We start from the raw sequence: 20,844 nt of genomic DNA, 5'->3' as shown, positions 1-20,844 counted from the left end.
GTCAAACTCAGTTCTTGAAAACAAACTAGGATATAACTTCTGTAAAACAAAAAGGGATGGGTTCCCCAACCGCCATTGCCACTAAGATTATTTCTTGGTTGACATCCATATTTCCTCCAAAAAAATGCTTTGACCAGACTCTAGAGTCTAGAGTTCCATCAAACATATATAAGCCATCATGCAATTTACCACTGTGAATCCACTTCCTTGTTTGAAGATCTTGAAAAGCACAATGATTAGGGAAAAACTCGCTACTACAACTTAGTTCCTTAGTGATGGCTGTAATAAATAAATGTAATGTCCCATTTCATGAGAAATTACCTTTGTGTGAAATGACCATTTTTCCTTCACCTTAGTGTTATCATACTTTTTATGTGTTGCGAGAATGGTTAGCGTGGTCCCCGATGCGATTGGGTGAGATTTTGATGGATTTAAGCCTTTTGAGTGGAGTAAGAGCTATACTAAAATAGTTGACTTTGGTCAACATTACGAGATCCGCTCATCGGATGGTAATTTTGCCAGTTCCTTTGCGTCCGGAACATCGAGTTTGGTCTTATAGGGTGGTTGGTTAGAGTCCCAAGACCTTGGGTTGAGATTTGGGTGCTTAGCGAGAAGTTGAGTTTTTGTCCTAAGAGAGGTCCGAGAGGATATTTCTTTCATAACAATCTTCTTTCGGAATGATTCCATTGAGTCTGGAATATCAAATTTAGTGGGGTAGCATATCTGGTTTATTTTTATCAGGTCCCGAACGAATCTCGAGGATCTGTTCAGAGACTTTAATAAGATAGAAAATGCATTTTCTGGTGTTGGTGCAAGATGACCGTGGTCAATAGACCCGTTTTTAGGGTTGAAACAGCCCTGTTTTGGGATTCTTCCCTTTTTTTCTTATTTCTTCCATTTTCACTCGATTGGGAGCTTTTGGAAAAGAGACTTTTGAGAAATTTCTTGAGGAATCTCGTGTAGGTAAGTCCCTTTATCGATTTTATATCGTTTTCTTCGAATTTCATCTTCAAAACACTTAAAAATCAAGATTTCAAATGAGGTTTTCCCCCCAAATTGAAAAATTGTTATTTCTTTGATTTTAGGCCCAATTCCTACTCGTTTTTGATGGGGTTTTCAACCACAAACTTCTTTTTACTTGAGGAATTTGTTTTTCAACTAAAATTCTGATTTTACCCTTTTCGAACACAGGCTAAATTTTTTAGCCCCCACATAGGCTAAATAACACAAATAAGCCCCCATACAGGCGAAGCAATACAGATAAGCCCCCACACGGGAGAAACAATGTATTCCACAATTTCCAACACTTCAATCTCATGCTATGATCCCAACCCATAGCCCAGTTCATAAGAATGATTAACTACCCAACCCAGTCTAGAAGAAGGATAAGACAAACCTACCTCGAAGGCCGAAACTTCACTCGAATCACTCTACCGATGCTTTTCCTCTATCAACAGTCTCGAAAAGATCCCCAACTATCAAAAATGGAAGATAGACATCAAGAGGGTTACAACGATACCCATATTGCTAAGGTTACCGAAAATCTCATTGCAATAAAAAAAGTTAAATCAGAATTTTAGTTGAAAAGAAAATCCCTCTAGTAAAAAGAAGTTCGTGGTTGAAAACCCCATAAAAAACGAGTAGGAATTGGGCATAAAATCAAAGAAATACCAAATTTTGAATTTGGGGGGAAAACCCTCATCTGGAATCTTTATTTTTAAGTGTTTTGAAGATGAAATTCGAAGAAAACGATATAGAATCGAGAAAGGGACTTACCTACATGAGTTTCCTCAAGAAATTTCTCAAAAGTCTCTTCTCCCAATGGCCAATTGAGTGAAAATGGAGGAAATAAGAAAAAAAGGGAAGAATCCGAAATAGGGCTGTTTCAGCCCAAAAAAGGGTATGATGACATTGGCACCTGAAAAATGCATTTTCTATCTTATTAAAGTCTCCGAACAGACCCTTGAGATTCGTTCGGGATCCGATAAAAATAAACCAAATATGTTATCCCACTAAATTTGATCTTTTGCACTCAACGGAATTGTCGGATTTCCAAAAAAATATTGTTATGACAAAAATACCCTCTCGGACCTCTCTTAGGCCAAAAACTCAACTTCTCGCTAAACACCCAAGGTCTCGGGACTCTAACCAACCACCCTACCAGACCAAACTCGATGTTCCGGATGCAACGAAACTGACAGAATTATCATCCGATGTGTGGATCTCGTAATGCTGACCAAAGTCAATTATTTCAATATAACTCCACTCAAAATCTCACCCGAACGCATTGGGGACCACGCTAACCATTCCCGCAACACATACAAAGTATGATAACACTAAGGGGAAGAGCGGAATGGTCATTTCACTCCTAAAGGTAATTTCTCATGAAATGGGAAATCTAACAGGTTAACAGAAAACTCATGTACGTGAAGAATGGATGATGATGTAATATTAGGTGTACAGACAACAAAACTTGTTCCAGAAATGGGGGTTAGAGAGTCATTGGCTGTTTCTGACATAATTTTCTTTTGGCACTAGGAGAGCTATATGATCTGTACACTTAGCTTGGAAATCCGGATAATAGTCAATCTCCTTCCATAAACCACTTACAACATCATATCCTATGTAGTCTACAAAGTGAGGACTGAGGAGGGTAGACTGTACGCAAACCTTAACCCTACCTGAGAGATAGAGAGGCCGTTTTTGATAGACCATGGACTTGAGAAAAATAGTCCAAAGCAGTTCAGAAAGAAAAATATGGAAGTACAAAAAAACATATAGTAACAGAACAGTACTACAACAAAACAATATGATAGTTGAAGTACATGATCCAACCGGTAGTAACAGAAATTGAAGGACAAGAAACTACAAGAGTAATATTACGACTACTAGCATGGACGGACAACAAGACAATGCACTCCCACCTACTAACTTCTACCCTAATTCGTGTCCTCCACAACCTCCTATCTGAGGCCATATCCTCCGTAAGCTGAAACTGTAGCATGCCCTTTCTAGTCACCTCTTGCCAATACTTCTTCAGTCTACCTCTCCTAAAACCATCTATAGCCAACCATTCACACCTCCGCACTGGGGTATCTATGAATCTCCTCATCAATCATCACATGCCCGGACCATCTCAATCTTGCTTTCCGCATCTTGTCCTCCACTAAAGCCACTCCCACCTTGTCTTATATATTCTCGTTTCTAATTTTATCTCTCCTAGTATAATAAATTAGTGATAGTCAACTCACCTTACTTAATGCACTAATTTTACTTACAAATCTCAAAGATCTGAGCATCATTACCCTTGAGAGAGCAAACACACTTTGTTGAAATCTAGATCTTTTAAGCAGTATCAAGCAATAAATATTGCTTAGAGATTCGGGGGTGCATAGTAATCAAAAGTCATGTCATAACAATTGAATTCTCGAAATCCCATAGACCATTATTAGATGTGGTAGGTTGTTTATTCTCTCCACTAATATAACCAAGTAATTTTTTAGATTTAATATAGAGAAAACAAGACTTTGAGCAAGCAAGATACGTACAGCCGCATCTAGTTTCACAACATTGATTTGTGGAAGAATATTATTCTCCACTGTCTTTATGTCCTCCATAGTTTTAATAGTACTTCAAATCAGAAATTAGAATTTTCTAAAACTCTAGAAGGAAATTATCTTCAAATCAGTTCCTTAGAGAAGGAAAAAACTGGAAAATTGACGTACAAATCTGTATCGCCGGAAAACCAGGTCTGCCTCATTCAGAACCTTAGCTCCGAGGATTTAAAATACCTGAAACTTGGTGAGTAGTCTCTTAATTGACAAGCGAACCGAAGCTATTAAGAATCTCGATTTTGTATACGGAGGGGGAATTGGGAGATTGAAGAGGATGTCACCCACATGTATTGGTGCAAGGTAGACGAAATAGAGGCACATCCAGATTCTTGTGTGATAAGAAGGCGCCACCAAAACTTAAAAGGCAAGTTCTATAGAGTTGTGGTTAGACCGACTTTGTTGTATGGGGCAGAGTGTTGGCTAGTTAAGAACTATCACGTCAGAAGATGAAAGTTGTGGAAATGAGAATGTTGTGATGGATGTGGGGGGGGGGGGCATACTTGTAGAGATAGGATTCAAAATGAGGATATTTGACACGAGGTAGGAGTGATTTTGGTGGAGGACAAGGTTGAGAAGGCTCGAGCATGTGAATAGGAGATGCATGGATGCCTCAGTGCAGAGATATGGGAGGTTGGCTATGAATGGTTTCAAGAGAGGCAGAGGTAGACCAAAGAAGTATTGGGGAGAGGTTTTTAGATATGACATGACAGTTTCAGATTATTTTGAGGACATGACCTTAGGTAGGAGGGTGTGGAGGACACAAATTAGGGTAGAAAGTTAGTAGGTAGTAGTGCATTGTCTTGTCTTCCGTTCATATTAGTAGTTGTAGTGGTGCTCTTGTAGTTTCTTGGCCCTTGATTTTCGTTACTACATGTTGTTTCTTGTATTATCGTATTATTTTGTTGTAGTTATTGTTCTGTTGCTATAGGTTGTTTTTATTATTATTTGTTGTTTCTTGTACTTCTGTTACTCCTTTTTGGGACTGCTTTGGACAATTTTTCGTCAAGCCGGGGTCTATCAAAAACAACCTCTCTACCTCTGAGGTAGGCCGTAGGGGATAAGGTCTACGTACACTCTACCCTCCCCAAAGACCACTTTGTGGGACTACACTGGGTCTGTTGTTGTTGTATATGGAGGGGGAGGGGTGGGCACTGCACTCACCACTCAGAAGGAAGATGTTGGAGCAATGACTGTTATCATGCTTAAATCCTTAAAACTATATTAGCTGGGAATATATTAAACAAATGTTTCGAACAGTTGAAGGTTGGTTAGTGAAGTAGAGAAAAGCACAAACCTAAGAATTTGTCGCTTTACATTTCAGAGTCACTTATCTGAAGCTTATATTCATCTTTTCAGGTCTATTCGATCAAATTATTCATTCAACTGAGAATGTTGATATTAATGGGCTGTTCAAGCATCTCTATCCGAAGGTATGATTTGTCACTCTTGTTTATTGGAAGAAAACTAATATTTGTGTGCTTAACCTTCTTCATTTCTTCAGGTTATGGTGGGATTACCGCTTCTAAGAGGAATAAACCCAGCTTCATGTTTTCCACGAACTGCTATTGGCTATGAGGCCACTTGCTACAGTCACATCTGGAGTGAGGTGTCCTGCTCATCCTTGTTTGTATTTGTTTACTTAACAAGTTTGTCATTCATGGATGTGTTCCTAAAGCCTAACAGCTTTTGATACATGTTTTCTTTTCCTCCATTTACTCCCTCTATTTCTTTTATATGGCACTCATTTTTATTGTTTGTTCCAAAAGGGATGACACCTTTATATACTTCAAAATTTCTAACTTTGAACTTACTATTTACCATTCATGACATGCTCTTATGACAATAGAAATATCATGACATGTTTAAGATCACAAGTTCCAAGGACATTTTTGGTATGTTCTAAAAGTCTTTCTTTCTTTGTTATATTAAGCTCATGCCCAACCAAACATGGCCATATAAAATGACATGGATGGAGAGTCAAATTTGCTAAATGCATCACGAGCTACCTCATGTCATGCTTTCTCATTAATTTTCCAAAATTTCAGCAGTTTTTGGAATATAGATGTTCTATTTGATATATGTTTTGTGGTTTTGATAAATTAATCAATTTCTCCCTAGGTTTTTGCTGCTGATGTATTTGCCTCGAAGTTTCATGATGATATTTTCAACGTGCAAACAGGTTTGCAATTTAGGAATAAGGTACCAAGTACATCCCTGAGATTACTCTCCATTTACCTTACTTGGATTTCATGTTTAGATTGACAATATTTCGGCTTCCCTGTCAGTAACTTATGGTAATCCACTTAACACATATAGATGTCTGATTCTGCACGAATGGGTTAGTATTCCTAAAACCTGAGTGATTAGTATTCGGTGATCCTAATAAATAACCTAACATTGATAGATCACTTTTTCTTTTGCATATTTAAAGACCAGAACTAGCTTTTGCAATAAGAGGTGTAATTTTCCTCTTCTTTTTGTGATTATCGTAGGCACAAGTTTTCCTTCGGGGACATCCGATTTTGAAGTGACATAGCCTGATATGTCCAATACTGCAATAGTTGCAAAACCTAGATTACCATTGACATGTACCTCAGATGTTTTTCAAAATTTCCAAATTTCATATCTAACCAACTGAACCCCTCTAAGCCACTAGGACTGCTGTGTCATCCACATTCAGCTATGTTTCTATCAATTTGACACCACCTCCAAGGGCCAGTAAAGGTGAAACTTAAAATTTCACTGAACAATAGAGAACCTTGTCTACATGCAATTCCCCCATTCTCTAATTACGATTGCAGTATAAGCCCCTGCTCCTTGAAATATTAGGGCCTTTCTGGCTATGAGTATTGAGTTTCACTTATTATTAAAGGTCTTTTCGTTTCATGACAAGACTCAAGTTGAGGAAGTCTTTGTGTTCCTTCGTAAAGTGAGTGCAGTTTCTAAAATCTGTCAGGGAGATCTCATCCTAAGCTCCTTGCTGAATTGCTCATGCATTTTCTGAAGTAATGACATGAGAAAACTGTCCTTTTTGGCACTTAAAAAAATATTTTCGCTTTGTGATAGGTTTTGGCTCCAGGAAGAGGAAAAGAGCCCCTTGAAATGTTGTCAGATTTTCTTGGGAGGGAACCATCAATACAAGCTTTTCTTGACAACAGAGCTGATATAAACTAGAGCTATGTTTCACTTTTAATAGCAGGGTGATTTTTTCTGCCCCATCCTGTAAAGTTGTAGAAGCTGGCAAGAAATATACTATTTCTCATTATGATAATACTCTAGGAGAAGAAACAAAAAATACCAGAAATGTGATGTGGTTGAGCTGTTGCTAATGTAATGTTATTCTCCCTTTTGGAGTTTCATAATTATTTTTTGTATCAAATAACAATTTGCAATTGTGAAGTTATACGGTATCATATCCCTGTAACTGTTATTTTGTAACAGAATAACAAAAGAAAGTAGAAATATTAACGCCATATAAGAGCCGTGAGATGAAGGTGTTACAAAGGTCAATTTTATTTCACGGGGTAATTTTTGGACATCGTTATCTAACTTATATCCAGTTTTTTCTCTTTTGAACTTGTTTGCATGACTACTCCTGTCATCTGTTCTGCCAAATAACAAAAAGGTATTAAATAATTGAAGATGCACATTCTTTTCATTCTTCCCTGCTTTTCTCCTTCACTCTCATTTCATACAAAAACTGAATTTTATTGAAAATATTTTAGGCCTTTTATTAAGGTTGGCTTTATGCCAACATATTGTTAAGCTTCCCATGGCTACAAACATTGAACAGCAAATAATTTAATCAGAGAGTAGGTATAACTTGTTGATGGTTGGAACAAGTTTTAGAGCCACTCTTTTTCTAGTAGCCAATCCAAATATCTCAGACAAGTTGACATCTTGAGCTTCTACTCCAGTAGGCAATTTCCAATCAAAGTGATACAACAAACGAGCCAATGATAACTCAATTGTAGCTAATCCAAGAGCGTAACCTGGACAACCTCTTCTCCCTCCTCCAAACGGTAGAAACCTAAAATCTTGTCCCCTGAAATCGATATCCTTCTCCATAAACCTTTCGGGATTGTAGTCAAGAGGATTGTTCCAATACTCTGGATCTCTTCCAATGGCATAGGTGTTGATCAAGACTCTAGTTTTTGCAGGTATTTCATAGTCATCGAGAGTACATTTTTCGATGGATTCACGAGGTACTAGAAGAGGGACAGGGGGATGCAGTCGCATAGTCTCCTTTATTACTGCTTTCATGTAGTGTAGATGTTGAAGGTCAAATTCTTCTACCTTTCCTTTATTAGCTGCAATTTCCCTTACTTCATCTTGTGCCTTTTTCATAACACTTGGATGTCTAGCCAACTCTGTCATTGTCCATTCTAGTGTAGCTGCTGATGTATCTGTTCCAGCCACAAACATATCCTGTAGTGTAAAGTATAATTGTGTCAGTAGTTCTAATAATTTTTTGCTTAAATAATATATTTGTATTAATATGTTAATTAAATATTATGTATAAATATTAAGTTTGGAACCCAATTATAACACTTGAAATTGTTATAATAAAATACAGAACCCTTAGGGTTAAAATTCTGACTTCGCCTCTAGACTCAACTATAGAAGTAGGGGTGGGCATGATATGGTATATACCAAAATACCATACCATATTGAAATTTTTAATACTGTGGTTGGTATTATGGTATTTGGTGTAGTGTACATTTTAATTTTTTTTTTGCATTTGATACGATATTTGATATTTAGAAATAACATATCGGAATACCGAATACCATACTGAAGTATATAGCTGCATAAATATATTATTAAAATACTAACAAATATGCAACATAGTATGAGTATAAACTAAATGTTTAGAAGTTAAAATTTTGACTACTCTATTTTGATTGAAATGCATTTAAATTGTGTTTGATTAATAAAAGAGTTGTGTGTACTAGATTTTGCATATATATATTTCTACATGTGTAATGTGTTAGCATGATACAATTAAGATCTTTTTTTAATTGTCGAAGTCATAATAATCTATTAGTTGAAGTTGAACAACTTATGATTGCCCATTTATCAATACCGAAATCGAGCTTTAATATACCGAATTGGTATGATAATGTTTTAAAAATGAAACTTTCGTTTCAAAACAAGAAAATTGAATTTGAATGAATACCAGAATAAGAGCTTTGAGGTTGTCATCGGTGATGGGCACTTGTAGATCATCTCTTTTTTGAACCCTCAGCAATACATCAACAAAGTCTTCTGAACCATCGCCGTTTTGATCATCATCTCTCTTTTTCATCAAATGCTCGTCTATAATCTCATCACAAACTTCTCTCAAATCCTTCAAATTATTCATCAATCTCTTCTTCATCCCACTCAACCAATTAACCCATTCCCAATCTGGAAAAAAATCCCCTAAACAAAACCCCGCTAACAACGCCTGTGTCTCCGTTAATACACTCACTAAATCCTTATCTTTCAATCTATCATCAATAAATCTCTTCCCAAACGCCACTCTACACAAAATATCATTCGCAAGAGCAAAAAAAACGTGACTCAGATCTAGTTCAGACTGAGAATGAGACGAAATCAATTGTATCATACGGTTAATTTCCTCATTTCGTATGAATTGAAACGAGTTAACTCGTTTTGAACTGAGTAATTCCGTTACGCAGATTTTTCTAGCTTGGCGCCAGTAAGGACCGTAAGGTGAAAAAGTGATGTCCGAGCAACCGAAGGAGAGGTATTGAGCTGCAATGATTTGTGGGCGGCTGCAGAAGATATGGTCATTTGTTTTGAGGATGAGTTCAGCTAGTCGAGGAGAAGAGATGATTAGAGTTGGGATTTGGCCGAGTTGAAGGTGGATTATTGGACCGAGTTTTTGAGAGAGATGGAAGAAGGTATGGTGGGGCATGTCGGTGAGGAGATGGAGGTGACCGATTATAGGGAGAGATGGTGGAGATGGAGGCCGACGCCATCGTCTGATTTTGTAAAAGAGAATTGTGCAAGATGTAAGTGATAGTAGAAGAAGTAGTTGCAGAATTGATGCTTCCATTTCTTCTGCTTTTTTTTTGTTCGAGAAATTTATGAACAAAATTTTGAGGGTATTGTACGTGTTTAATGTATATGGGGAGTGATGTAATACTTTTGGAGTTTTTGAACACAAATTCTATACTTCCTAGTAGTTGGGCAGAAGGCGGATAGTCTACTACTGCTCCACCACAAGCAGCTCTCTATATCAAGAGAACAGTATTTTAGAAAATTTAGAGTCGATATTAAAATTTGAAGTCGGTGGATTTAAATGTTGATAGTTTTTCGAAAATTTCAACAAAATTCATTACCTTTGCATTGCTTTTGTCTTTGAATGTTCACTCTGTGGTGAATATTTTATAGATAAGCACTTATATTATAATTTGTTCAGTGCAGTAGCTCACAAATCATTATGTGAAATCATTTTATTAAATGTAAAATAAATATTTATAAATTTTAGATGTTATTGATTAAATGATTTTAAAATTATTATTCTAAAATAAAAATTATTTGACATGATTTCCTTCACTTATTTCTTTACTTTCAAAATAAGTCTTTCTTTACCATCAGTAAAAGCAATGCTAGACTTGTAGAGATTCACATTTTGTCCCTATATTTCCAAGCAAATTAACACTACAACAAATGACCTTAATTTAAATGTTGTAATTTGTTAGGTATATATTTAATAAATTTTAATGATAAATATGTAAATTTTCTTGTCCTCTTTCATTTCATTTTAATTATTTTTATTTAAAAATAAATATTTTATTCATTTATTTATTTTAATAATTTCAGTTAAATTTTTTTTGCATACTATTCAAAATATCAAATAATTATATAAATTAATGATAATTAAAATTTTAAAATATTACTATTAACAAAATTAATTTAATAAAATACATAAATAAAAAAAAAATTTAAAAAAAAAATCAAATACTCCACAAATAATTATAAAACAAAGACTCTATTTGGTTGATTAAACTCAAAGCTGATGTGACTTTTGTCCTATTTAGAAAAAAAAGCTAAACATTATCGGATGAAAATCTTCTGCTTGATAAGACAAGAGTGTTTGAAAAGTCATTTCTCTCTCCTAATTGACCATAAATGTCACATTAAATTTATTTATTTGAGTCAAAAACACATCTAATTTTTTTTATTTTTTTTGAAGTTTTAATACTTTTAAATTATTAAATTATTAAAAATATAAGTTTCATACTTAAGCTATCACTTATTAGTTTGAGAAGCATATATCTCTCTTTTATTACATTATTATCATGGTGTGTGTAATACACTTTCTCTTTTATTTAAAAAAATTATACCATCACACTCCACATGAACAAAACATTTCACTTTGACAAAAATTAAATACATTATTAATATTAGTTAAAGTTAAAAATTAAAGTATTACTATTCCCTAAAAAAATTATAAAATAAAATGAAAAACATTTTTCTTACCCCACTCCACCCTTTATCTCATCGTACTCCCACATCCCAAATTTTTAGTTTTTTTTAAAAGAAAAATATCTTTTATAAAAGTTTTAAAAAAAATTCTTACTTCATCTACCCTCCCCCAATCCCTTCAAATAATAATTTAGATATAATTTATTTTTAAAAAAAATAATTCTACTCCACCCAACATAACCCTCCGCTTTATTTTATTTTTTCCTTTTGTATTAAAAATATATATCTTTGTTTAAAAATATTTTTTTCTTGTCGCAAGACTTTTTTTTTAAATAATTTTTTATTTCTGTTATATTCGATATGCAAGTAGAAAAAAATATTTTCTTACAAATATATATTCACATTTAACACAAAATGAGAAAATGTAAAATAAAAATAAAAAATTAGAAGCGGTGAGATAGACAGGGTGTGTAGAATTTTATTTTATATTTTATAAAAAAAATAATACTATCAATTTTTTTAGGGAAGGGGGTGAGGTCTGAATTTTAAAAATATTTTATAAAAGAATTTTAAAAATAAACGGACGGAGGGATTGTTGTGGGGGGGAGGGGGAGGAGATGGTGGAGGTGAGAAAATTATTTTAAATTTATTTTTTTTAAAAATAATTATTTCAAAAATAATAATTTTTTTTATAGTAATACTTTAATCTCTAGTTTTTTAACTAATATTAATAGTTTATTTAATTTTTGTTAAGGTAAAATATTTTATCCATGTGGAATGTCATATGACAAAGATTATGCAAATAAAAGAGAGAGTATATTACACACCACTGAATTGTGTTTCTTCAACTAATAAATAATAGTATATGTATGAAATTCATACTCTCAATAGAGATATAAAACTAAAAAAAAATAATTTTATATATTTTTGACACTTATCACTTTTTAAAACCAAAAAATACATATAAATTCCTCTGAAGTACGATCATTTTATCAAAGACGCACTGAAACTTTGTGGATAACCCTTTGAATCATTTAAATAATTCAGTTAACCCCATTTTTCAAAATTGTGGGTGTTATAGTAATATTAGCTTGCAGGAAAAAATGTTATTTCTATTTTGTCACGCGGACTCTATCAATAATAATTTCAAAGAAAATACACTCTTTTCAATTGAATTACAAATTATGTACTGCCTTGTATTCATATGCATTGAATGTGGTGGGACCATTGAACTTTCCAATTTGACAAGTGTAAAAACTAAATAATTTATTATTTGAATCACGTGAAAAGTAAAAAATGCGTAATTACTCAGTCGAGATATCTTAAATTTTGAGAGTCCTATTATCCCACGGAATAATTTAAATGCATAACAAATACACTTTCTTAATCCACTTTCACAGTATCCATGTTATCACGAAATGTGGGCGCGTGCAGGGGTATTTATAAAGCTCCAAAGCAATGTAAAAATGCCACATGTCACTCTAAATTTGTATAGTATATGTTTTTGAACTTGAGAAAATATATAATTATCCCATCGAACTTAATCTTTTGTTGAAGTAGATACCTAAAGTTTGTGGGAGTCCTATTTGTTGAGAAAAATACTACAATATTGATATTGGATTAGAATTATAAAGTAATAAATAACTTATCACAAACACTGTGTTGTGGCAAACCACTGCCTTGAAAGCGATTTCGGCCCAACTCCGATGCAAATCGTTGTAGCCGGTCGCTCCCCAAGGTTCCAGTTACTCTCAAACATGTGAAAGTGTGGCTGAGAGTTTGAGGTTGCCCAAAATCAATTGCACAAAAAATATTCTAAGAATAAGATGAGAAGAAAAGAGGAAAAAGTTTTTCTCTTCTTTCTGTTTGTGTTGGTGTTTTATCTCTTATGCTCACCAAAGCCACTTCTTATATAGGATTGCAAGAAAAGGAGTTGCAAGTAGGAGAATTTAATTTTTAGAAACGTATTGTCAAGGTTAATGGCATTAAACGTCATTACATCACTTTTTTTTTTTTGGAACGGATGTATCATCTCCTTTTGAAACGTATTTTGCATTTGTGTCTTTGCATTACACTTAGTTAATAAAGTCAAAATAATCAACTCAAAAATATAGAGTAATTAACTCAACAATCCCCCACTAATGCAAAGATAAAGAGTAAGAAACAAATTTTGAGCAAAAAAGAGGAACAAGTACTTAAGTGTCAAATATCTTTCGATTTGAATTAACACATAGTGAAATGGGGCAACAACTTAATATCCACAAAGTGAAGTACTCTTGAACTGAATGGATATAAATTGAAACCGGCATAACAGATACTATATCCTTAAATTTTAAGTAACCTCCGTGATACAAATAAAGTGATTTTATGGTCATGCACACACACCTTGGGTCTTATGAATGCTCTAGAAAGACGACCCAAGTCTTTCATAAAAGGCGACCACACATTTACACTCACGTAGGTGATTCCATCAAGTCTATCTCAAATAGACCACCTTAAGGCTATAGAATCATTAAGAGCAAAATAAGTTCAACCTTATAAAACACTGTCTCACGCCATAGGGATAGAAAAATGTGGTGTATATTAAGGCCTAACAGGTCCACCACATTACCTCAATCAATGGGCTTTAGCCCCATTCTCTTCGACGTTTCAAGGATTATTTTCTTTGTCAAGCCCTTGGTTATAGGATCCGCCAAATTTCTTTCGAACCTTACATATTCTAAGGAAATAATACCAGTTTCAACAACTGTTTAACTGCACCATGACTGATGTGAATATGTCTTTTTGTTCCATTATACACACTATTTTTGACAATTTCAATTGGTGCATGTAAGTCACAATGAAGAGAGACTGGTGAAGCTTGTCTTCCCTACAATGACACATCCGCCAAAAGATTTCTCAGCCACTCAATTTCTTATCATGCCAATTCGAGAGCAATGAATTCTGATTCCATGGTAAAACATGCTATACAAGTCTGTTTGAAAGACTTTCACGAAATAGCACATGCACCCAAAGTAAACACATAGTCACTGGTGGAGCTAAAATAGGAAAGAGTTAGAAGGTTAGATCTTGACCGTAGGATTAGTTTGGATGAGCAGCTAGGACTTAATTTAAAGATGGACGGATGAGATTGAATCACTTGGAATCTGAATTTGGAATAAGAAAGGTTAAAATTGAAATCAAATTGGCTAGAATTGCAATGAAAGGGTGGTTATTATTGAAATAAAATTGGAATTAAATAGGCTAAAATTGGAAGAAATTAGAATAAACTCGGCTAAAATTTAAATGATTTGGAAGAGAAATGTAAAGAAATGATATCCAATTAAAATACTACAAAATATTATAATTAAAAGTACTTAAATTTTTAAAACATTTGAATTATTTCGAGTTTTACTAATAATTTTTTTTAAAATATTTTAATAGTACTTACAATAATTTTATAAAATATGCATACTAAATGTAATTTATTTTAAACACAATCGATTAAAATTTTAAACTTGAAATATTTAAATATACATATTTAATCGAATAGCATTTCTGAAATTGCTAAAGATCGGTCAAAATTGGGTGTCAACAGCTGCCCCTTGGTTGCTTGAGAATGAAGGATGAATTGTCGGGCAACGAACGTTGACTTAGTAGCCGATTTTGTCTGACCGACGAGAGATGTCAGTGGGATCAATTGAAACAATGTAGAGTTGCAAAGGGGTATGACCGAGACTTTGGTATTAAGCCGCCTACATATCTCTGGTTAAACGAGAATCAGGTCGTGTGTAGTTCTGGATTCAGGAGAAAACGACACTCCTAAAGATTGAAAGAGCGGTACGGTATACGAATGAGAGTGATATTGGCTTGAATGAATAAGATTAGAGTGGTGAGAAGAGCATGACAGAATAATTTCCAATTTAAGAGTGTAGAATCCGATGATAAGCAGTAATATGAGTAGCCAATGGTTAAATGAAAAACGGCAATATGAGTAGCAAAGAATTTGATAGGGCCTTTGTTGTGATAGATGTAAGCATGATAATCGTAGCCGAGAGGAAGATTGATTTCGCCTGTAAAATGTCAGTTTCTGCAAATCTGTAGCTTGTAATATGACTAAATAAAGTGATTAGAGCAGATATATCAAATAAACGGTAAAAGTAAATATAATGCAATTTCCCATATCGACAATGATGTTTGCGATAAGACTATGAAAATGATGTCTTAGGCTATGATGTCTAGGGCCATGATACGCAAAAATTATATCATCAAGTCATGAAAATGTTGTCTGAAAAATGATGCCTTTAGACTATGACATCTTTGAATCATGATAAGCAAAAAATAAATCCTTAGTCCATGATATGATGTCTGCAGGCCATGAAAGATGCCTTTAGACCATGACGCCTTCGGAACATAAGTAATGAGTAAAGAAAGCATATCTGTAATTCGGGCATCTGTTGATACTTGTAGCTTGATTGGAGTTTATTCGGGCATATGCAATTCTTGAGCACAATGCAATCTCAGGCACATGCAATTCGGGCACAATGCAATCTTCGGGCACAATGTAATCTTCGGGCACATGCAATATCGTGCACAATGCAATTTTCGGGCTCATGCAATATCGGGCACAATGCAATTCTCAGGCACATGCAATATCGGGCACAATGCAATTCTCAGGCACATGCAAAATCGGGGACAATGCAATCTTTGGGCACATGCAATATCGGGAAAAATGCAAACTTCGGGCACATGCAATATCGGGCACAATGCAATCTTCGGGCTCATGCAATATCGAGCACATGCAATTTCGGGCACAATCCAGTCTCGGGCACATGTAATCTTCGGGCACACGCAATAATGCAATTCTCAGGCACAAATGCAATCTCGGATACATGCAATCTCGGGCACAAATGTCATCTCGGGCACAATGTAATATCGGGCACAAATGTAATCTCGAGCACAATGTAATCTCCGGGTATAATATAGTTTTCGGGATCATGCGATAATTGTTTGAGGGCATAAACCTTCGCTTTTTACAAGGATTGAGTGTCATTTGTTGACGAATTCAGAATATTGTAGCTTTGACCCTTCGTCCTATCGTATGGAATGGGTGCAGGTGAAATGTTGATTTGTCGGGCTTGATATAGAGTAGTTTGATCCTTTTGTCTGATCGGAAGGGTAGGGTACCATTGATCGGTGATTGTCGGGCTCAAAATAGCTTGGTCCTTTTATCTTGTCAGAAGGATAGGGCGTCGTTTATTGGCGATTCGTCAAGCTTAATACCGGTCAGGCGATGTTGAAGTTGTCCTTTGTATCTGTACCTGTTTTTTCCTGTATTCAAAGAAAAATTGTGAGTTTAAAAATGGGGGAGTTGATCTGCTCCGACCGGTGTGCTCCATTTGGCTTGCCATCCAAACCTTTCCAGGCATTTGCTTTGTAAAATAGAAGGAGAGAGAGTTTTTTGAAAAAGCTTTTGAAAATATTAATCTGTAAAAGTAATGTTGAATCTTTGACCATGGCATAGTTCGAGACTTTACAACATCTGACTCAGTGACAAATCTGTTGCTCTGATCTTTGTTGAAGATTGTAGCTTGATTGCTGTGAATTTTCTAGACCCTCTCAAAAATTCTGCCCCAGTCTTGATTTGTGCAGAAAAATGCTCGTTTGAAGGAATTTTTGAGTTCCTCTCAAAAATTCTACCCCAGTATTGATTTGCAAGAAAATGTCCCTCTGATGGAATTTTTTAGACCCTCTCAAAAATTCTGCCCCAGTTACACAGTCAAAGGGGAAAATGAAATTTTTATTATGATAAGACCGAATCCATAGGAGCGCCTACGTATCCCCTCTTAAACGGGAATTAGGTTTGACGTAGTTCCAATCAGAGTAAAAGAGCATGCAACAAACTTAGATGTAATATCTCTTCACACCATCTTAGTTGATAGGTTTGGGCCAAACTACTCCATACATTTCTGCAAGTATGAGGGCCCCGCCTGTCAATACTCGAGATACTATGAGTGGACCTTGCCAGTTTGGTGAGAATTTACCCTTTGCTTCATCTTGATTTGGCAAAATTCGCTTCAAAACCAGTAGCCCAGGTGAGAAATATCTTGGTCTAACTTTCTTGTTGAAAGCTCTGGCCATTCTATTTTTATAAAGTTGACCATGACAAATGGCGTTAATTCTTCTTCCATCTATTAATGCCAGATTCTCCGCCCGAACTTGTATCCATTTAGCATCATTCAGCTCCGCTTCCTGAATAATTCTTAGAGATGGTATCTCTACTTCAACAGGTATCAAAACTTCATTACCATATACCAAAAAATAAGGCGTAGCCCCAGTAGAAGTTCTGATGGTGGTACGATATCCCAGCAATGCGAAGGGTAGCTTTTCATGCCAATGTTTGTGATTGTCGATCATTTTGCGCAATATCCTCTTGATGTTCTTGTTTGCAGCCTCAACAGCTTCATTCATTTGTGATCTATATGCTGTAGAATTCCGGTGACTGATCTTGAATTTCTCACACAATGATCTCATCAAATCACTATTTAGATTGGTTCCATTATCAGTGATGATTGACTTAGGAATTCCAAATCTACAAATGATATTATTTATTACAAAGTCATCCACAATCTTCTTTGTCACTGATTTGTGAGAGGTGGTTTCGACCCATTTGGTGAAGTAGTCGATTGCAACCAAAATGAATATATGTCCATTGGATGTCGCTGGCTCGATTGGACCAATGATGTGCATGCCCCAATCTTCAAAGGGCCAAGGTGAACTAGTAACATGGAGTTCGTTGGGAGGAACTCAGATCATATCTGTATGAGTCTGACATTGGTGATCATTTTTTAACATGACAGATACAGTCTGTCTCCATAGTTAGCCAGAAATATCCCGATCTCAGGATCTTCTTTGCCAATGTGAAACCGTTCATGTGAGGACCACATGTTCCTGCATGTATCCCTTCAATCAACATGTTGGCTTCTCTAGCTTCGACGCACCTTAGCAACCCCAAATTAGGAGTCCTCCTATAAAGGATTTCTCCACTTAGAAAGAATTGATTCGCTAACCTCCGAATTGTACACTTTTGTACACTTGTTGCATCCTCTGTATACTCACCGCTCTTTAAATATCCTCGAATGTCATTGTACCAAGGCTTTCCATCAGGCTCTTCCTCAACATAAAAAAAGTATGTTGGTTGCTCGTATATGTGGATGTAAATAGGATCAATGTAATTATGATCGGGATGTTGAATCATGGAAGACAAGGTGGCTAAGGCATCTGCGAATTCATTCTGGATCCTTGGCACATGTTTGAATTCTGCCTTGATGAACCTTTTGCACAACCTATGCACACACTCCAAGTATGGTAACAACTTTCGATTCTTGGTAGCCCATTCGTCTCGAACCTGATGGATCAATAGGTCTGAATCTCCTATTATCAACATTTCCTGGATATCCAAGTCGATAGCGCGTCGGAGCCCCAATATGCAAGCTTCATATTCAGCCATATTATTTGAGCAGAGGAACCTGAGTTTGGTTGATACCGAATAATGTTGCTCAGTTGGTGAGATCAAAACAACTCCGATGTCGGATCCACTCAAGTTCTTAGCTCCATCAATGAACATCCTTCAACCATCATATTCTTTAGAGATGTCCTCCCCCACGAAAGCTATTTCCTCGTTCGGGAAGTAAGTCTTCAAAGGTCTATAATCATCATCTACATGATTTTCCGCCATATGATCTGCTAATGACTGTGCCTTCACTGCTTTTTGTGTTACATATGCTATGTCAAACTCGCTCAATAGTATTTTCCATTTAGCCAGTTTACCTGTGGGCATGGGCTTTTGAAAGATATGCTTCAGAGGATCCATCTTTGAAATGAGTTAAGTAGTGTGAGAGGAGAGGTAGTGTCGCAGCTTCTGGGCGACCCAAGTTAGAGCACAACAGGTACGTTCCAATAGAGAGTATCGAGCTTCATATGATGTAAAATTCTTGCTCATGTAATATATCGCCTGCTCCTTGTTTCCTGTTTCATTATGCTGCCCCAAAATGCAGCTGAAAGCATTATCCAACACTGATATGTATAACAACAGTGGTCTGCCAGATTTCGGTGGAACCAACATGGGAGGATTGAACAAGTAATCTTTAATCTTGTCAAATGCTTGTTGACACTCGTCTGTCCATTTTACCGCAACATCCTTCTTCAACAACTTCAAAATAGGCTCGCAAATAACAGTAGACTGGGCTATGAAACGACTGATGTAATTGAGTCGTCCCAAGAAACTCATTACCTCCTTATTACTCTTCGACGGAGGTAAATCACGAATGTCTTTGAGTTTTTATGGATCCAATTCTATACCCCGGCGGCTGATAATGAAACCCAGAAGTTTTCAGCAGGAACCCCAAAGACACATTTTGCAGGATTCAACTTCAAGTTATACTTGCGTAGTCTGGCAAAGAACTTTCGAAGATCATTCAGATGATTTGAACCCTTCTTTGATTTGATGATGACATCATCCACACAAACTTCAATTTCCTTGTGGATCATGTCATGAAACAGGGTGGTCAGCCCTCATGTATGTAGCCCCAACATTTTTTAAACCGAAAGGCATTACCTTGTAGTTGTAGACACCCCACGGTGTGATGAAGGCAGTCTTCTCAGCATCGTCCTTGTGCATCTCAATTTGATGATAGCCGGCAAAGCAATCCACGAATAATTGTGTTTCATGCTTAACACAGTTATCAATCAAGATGTGTATGTTGGGCAATGGAAAATTATCCTTGGGACTAGCTTTGTTGAGATCCCGATAATCCACACAAACTCTAACCTCTCTGTCTTTCTTGGGCACTGGAACGACATTTGCAAGCAAAGTTGGGTACTCCGTCACTTGAATGATTCCATCATCTAATTGCTTCGATATTCCTTCTTTGATTCTCAAACTCAACTCAGGCTTGTATTTTCTCAATTTCTACTTCACAAGAGGACATGCTGGATCAGTGGGCAATCGATGAGCTATGATTGAAGTGCTTAACCCTGTCATGTCTGCATAGGACCAGGCGAAGATGTCCTTATTCTCCATGAGACACTCTGTATACTCTTTCTTGTCATCTTCCGTCATATGGATGCTTACTCGGGTCTCTTGTGCCACTTCTGAATTTCCCAGATTTACCACCTCTATTTCCACTAAGTTCGGATTAGGCTTTTCCTCGAATTCCTCAACCTTTCTAATTAATTCTTCAGGGACCTGACTTTCTTCGACTTCCTCTAAGTCATTAATATTAAGCTGTGTAGTCTTATTATATGCCATAGTCTCAGATTCAACATTTTTATAATAGATTTTGCTGGAAGAAATAATAACGCACAAATAAATATAAGATATTAAATAGATGGGAAAAGAACTTTATTGATTAAAACTCAAGAGTTTCACAAAACTAGCATTTGAAAACAATAACATAGAACTAGAATTTAAAATTGTTTATTGAAAACTTTTTTTAAAAATTTGATAGAAAACTTCTTCCAAAACTACCCAGATGCCCGACGAGGTCTGGATGGAGTTGAGGTCCAAATGTTGATGCTGATCTTCGCTTCACTGCTTCCTCTAGGGTCCCCTTTCTCGTCCTCGTTGATCACGACATTGCAAACTTTCCCTTCCTCCTTGGTCAGAGACAAACCTTTCATGTCTTCTAGAAGCTCGTCAATGACGCCACCCATGAAACCTGCTGATCGAAATGATTGGTGCAATGGTGGTATGAGTTTCTTCAATGGATAGTAGTACCTATCTCTAGGTGGTTTCCCATCAAGCCACTCC

The 20,844-nt window shown here is 35.9% G+C and overlaps 2 protein-coding genes across 2 annotated transcripts in view; one reads left to right on the top strand and one right to left on the bottom strand.

Moving 5' to 3' along the window:
* LOC125817017 (probable thimet oligopeptidase) overlaps nucleotides 1-6,861 on the top strand; it is a 29,711-nt gene extending 22,850 nt beyond the window's left edge. Inside the window, exons 17-20 of the mRNA XM_049496605.1 lie at nucleotides 4,971-5,044; nucleotides 5,116-5,220; nucleotides 5,733-5,813; nucleotides 6,681-6,861. Of these exons, the coding sequence (XP_049352562.1) occupies nucleotides 4,971-5,044; nucleotides 5,116-5,220; nucleotides 5,733-5,813; nucleotides 6,681-6,788 (368 nt within the window). The 3' untranslated portion in view covers nucleotides 6,789-6,861. The remainder of the gene's footprint in view (nucleotides 1-4,970; nucleotides 5,045-5,115; nucleotides 5,221-5,732; nucleotides 5,814-6,680) is intronic.
* Nucleotides 6,862-7,310: 449 nt separating this feature from the next.
* Nucleotides 7,311-9,790, bottom strand: LOC125817025 (tryptamine 5-hydroxylase-like). Its single transcript, XM_049496612.1, has 2 exons — nucleotides 8,794-9,790; nucleotides 7,311-8,042 (listed from the first exon to the last, which is right to left on the bottom strand). The coding sequence occupies exons 1-2, from the start codon at nucleotides 9,676-9,678 to the stop codon at nucleotides 7,416-7,418; spliced, it is 1,512 nt and encodes a 503-aa protein (XP_049352569.1). The 5' UTR covers nucleotides 9,679-9,790; the 3' UTR covers nucleotides 7,311-7,415.
* Between the last annotated feature and the right edge of the window lie 11,054 nt (nucleotides 9,791-20,844).

Source organism: Solanum verrucosum, unplaced genomic scaffold (genome assembly GCF_900185275.1).
Source record: "Solanum verrucosum unplaced genomic scaffold, falcon-dt-bn FXZP01000094.1, whole genome shotgun sequence".
Taxonomy (NCBI): Eukaryota; Viridiplantae; Streptophyta; class Magnoliopsida; order Solanales; family Solanaceae; genus Solanum; species Solanum verrucosum.
The sequence above is the reverse complement of the archived record's forward strand: the minus strand, read 5'-3'. Positions and strand labels throughout refer to the sequence as shown.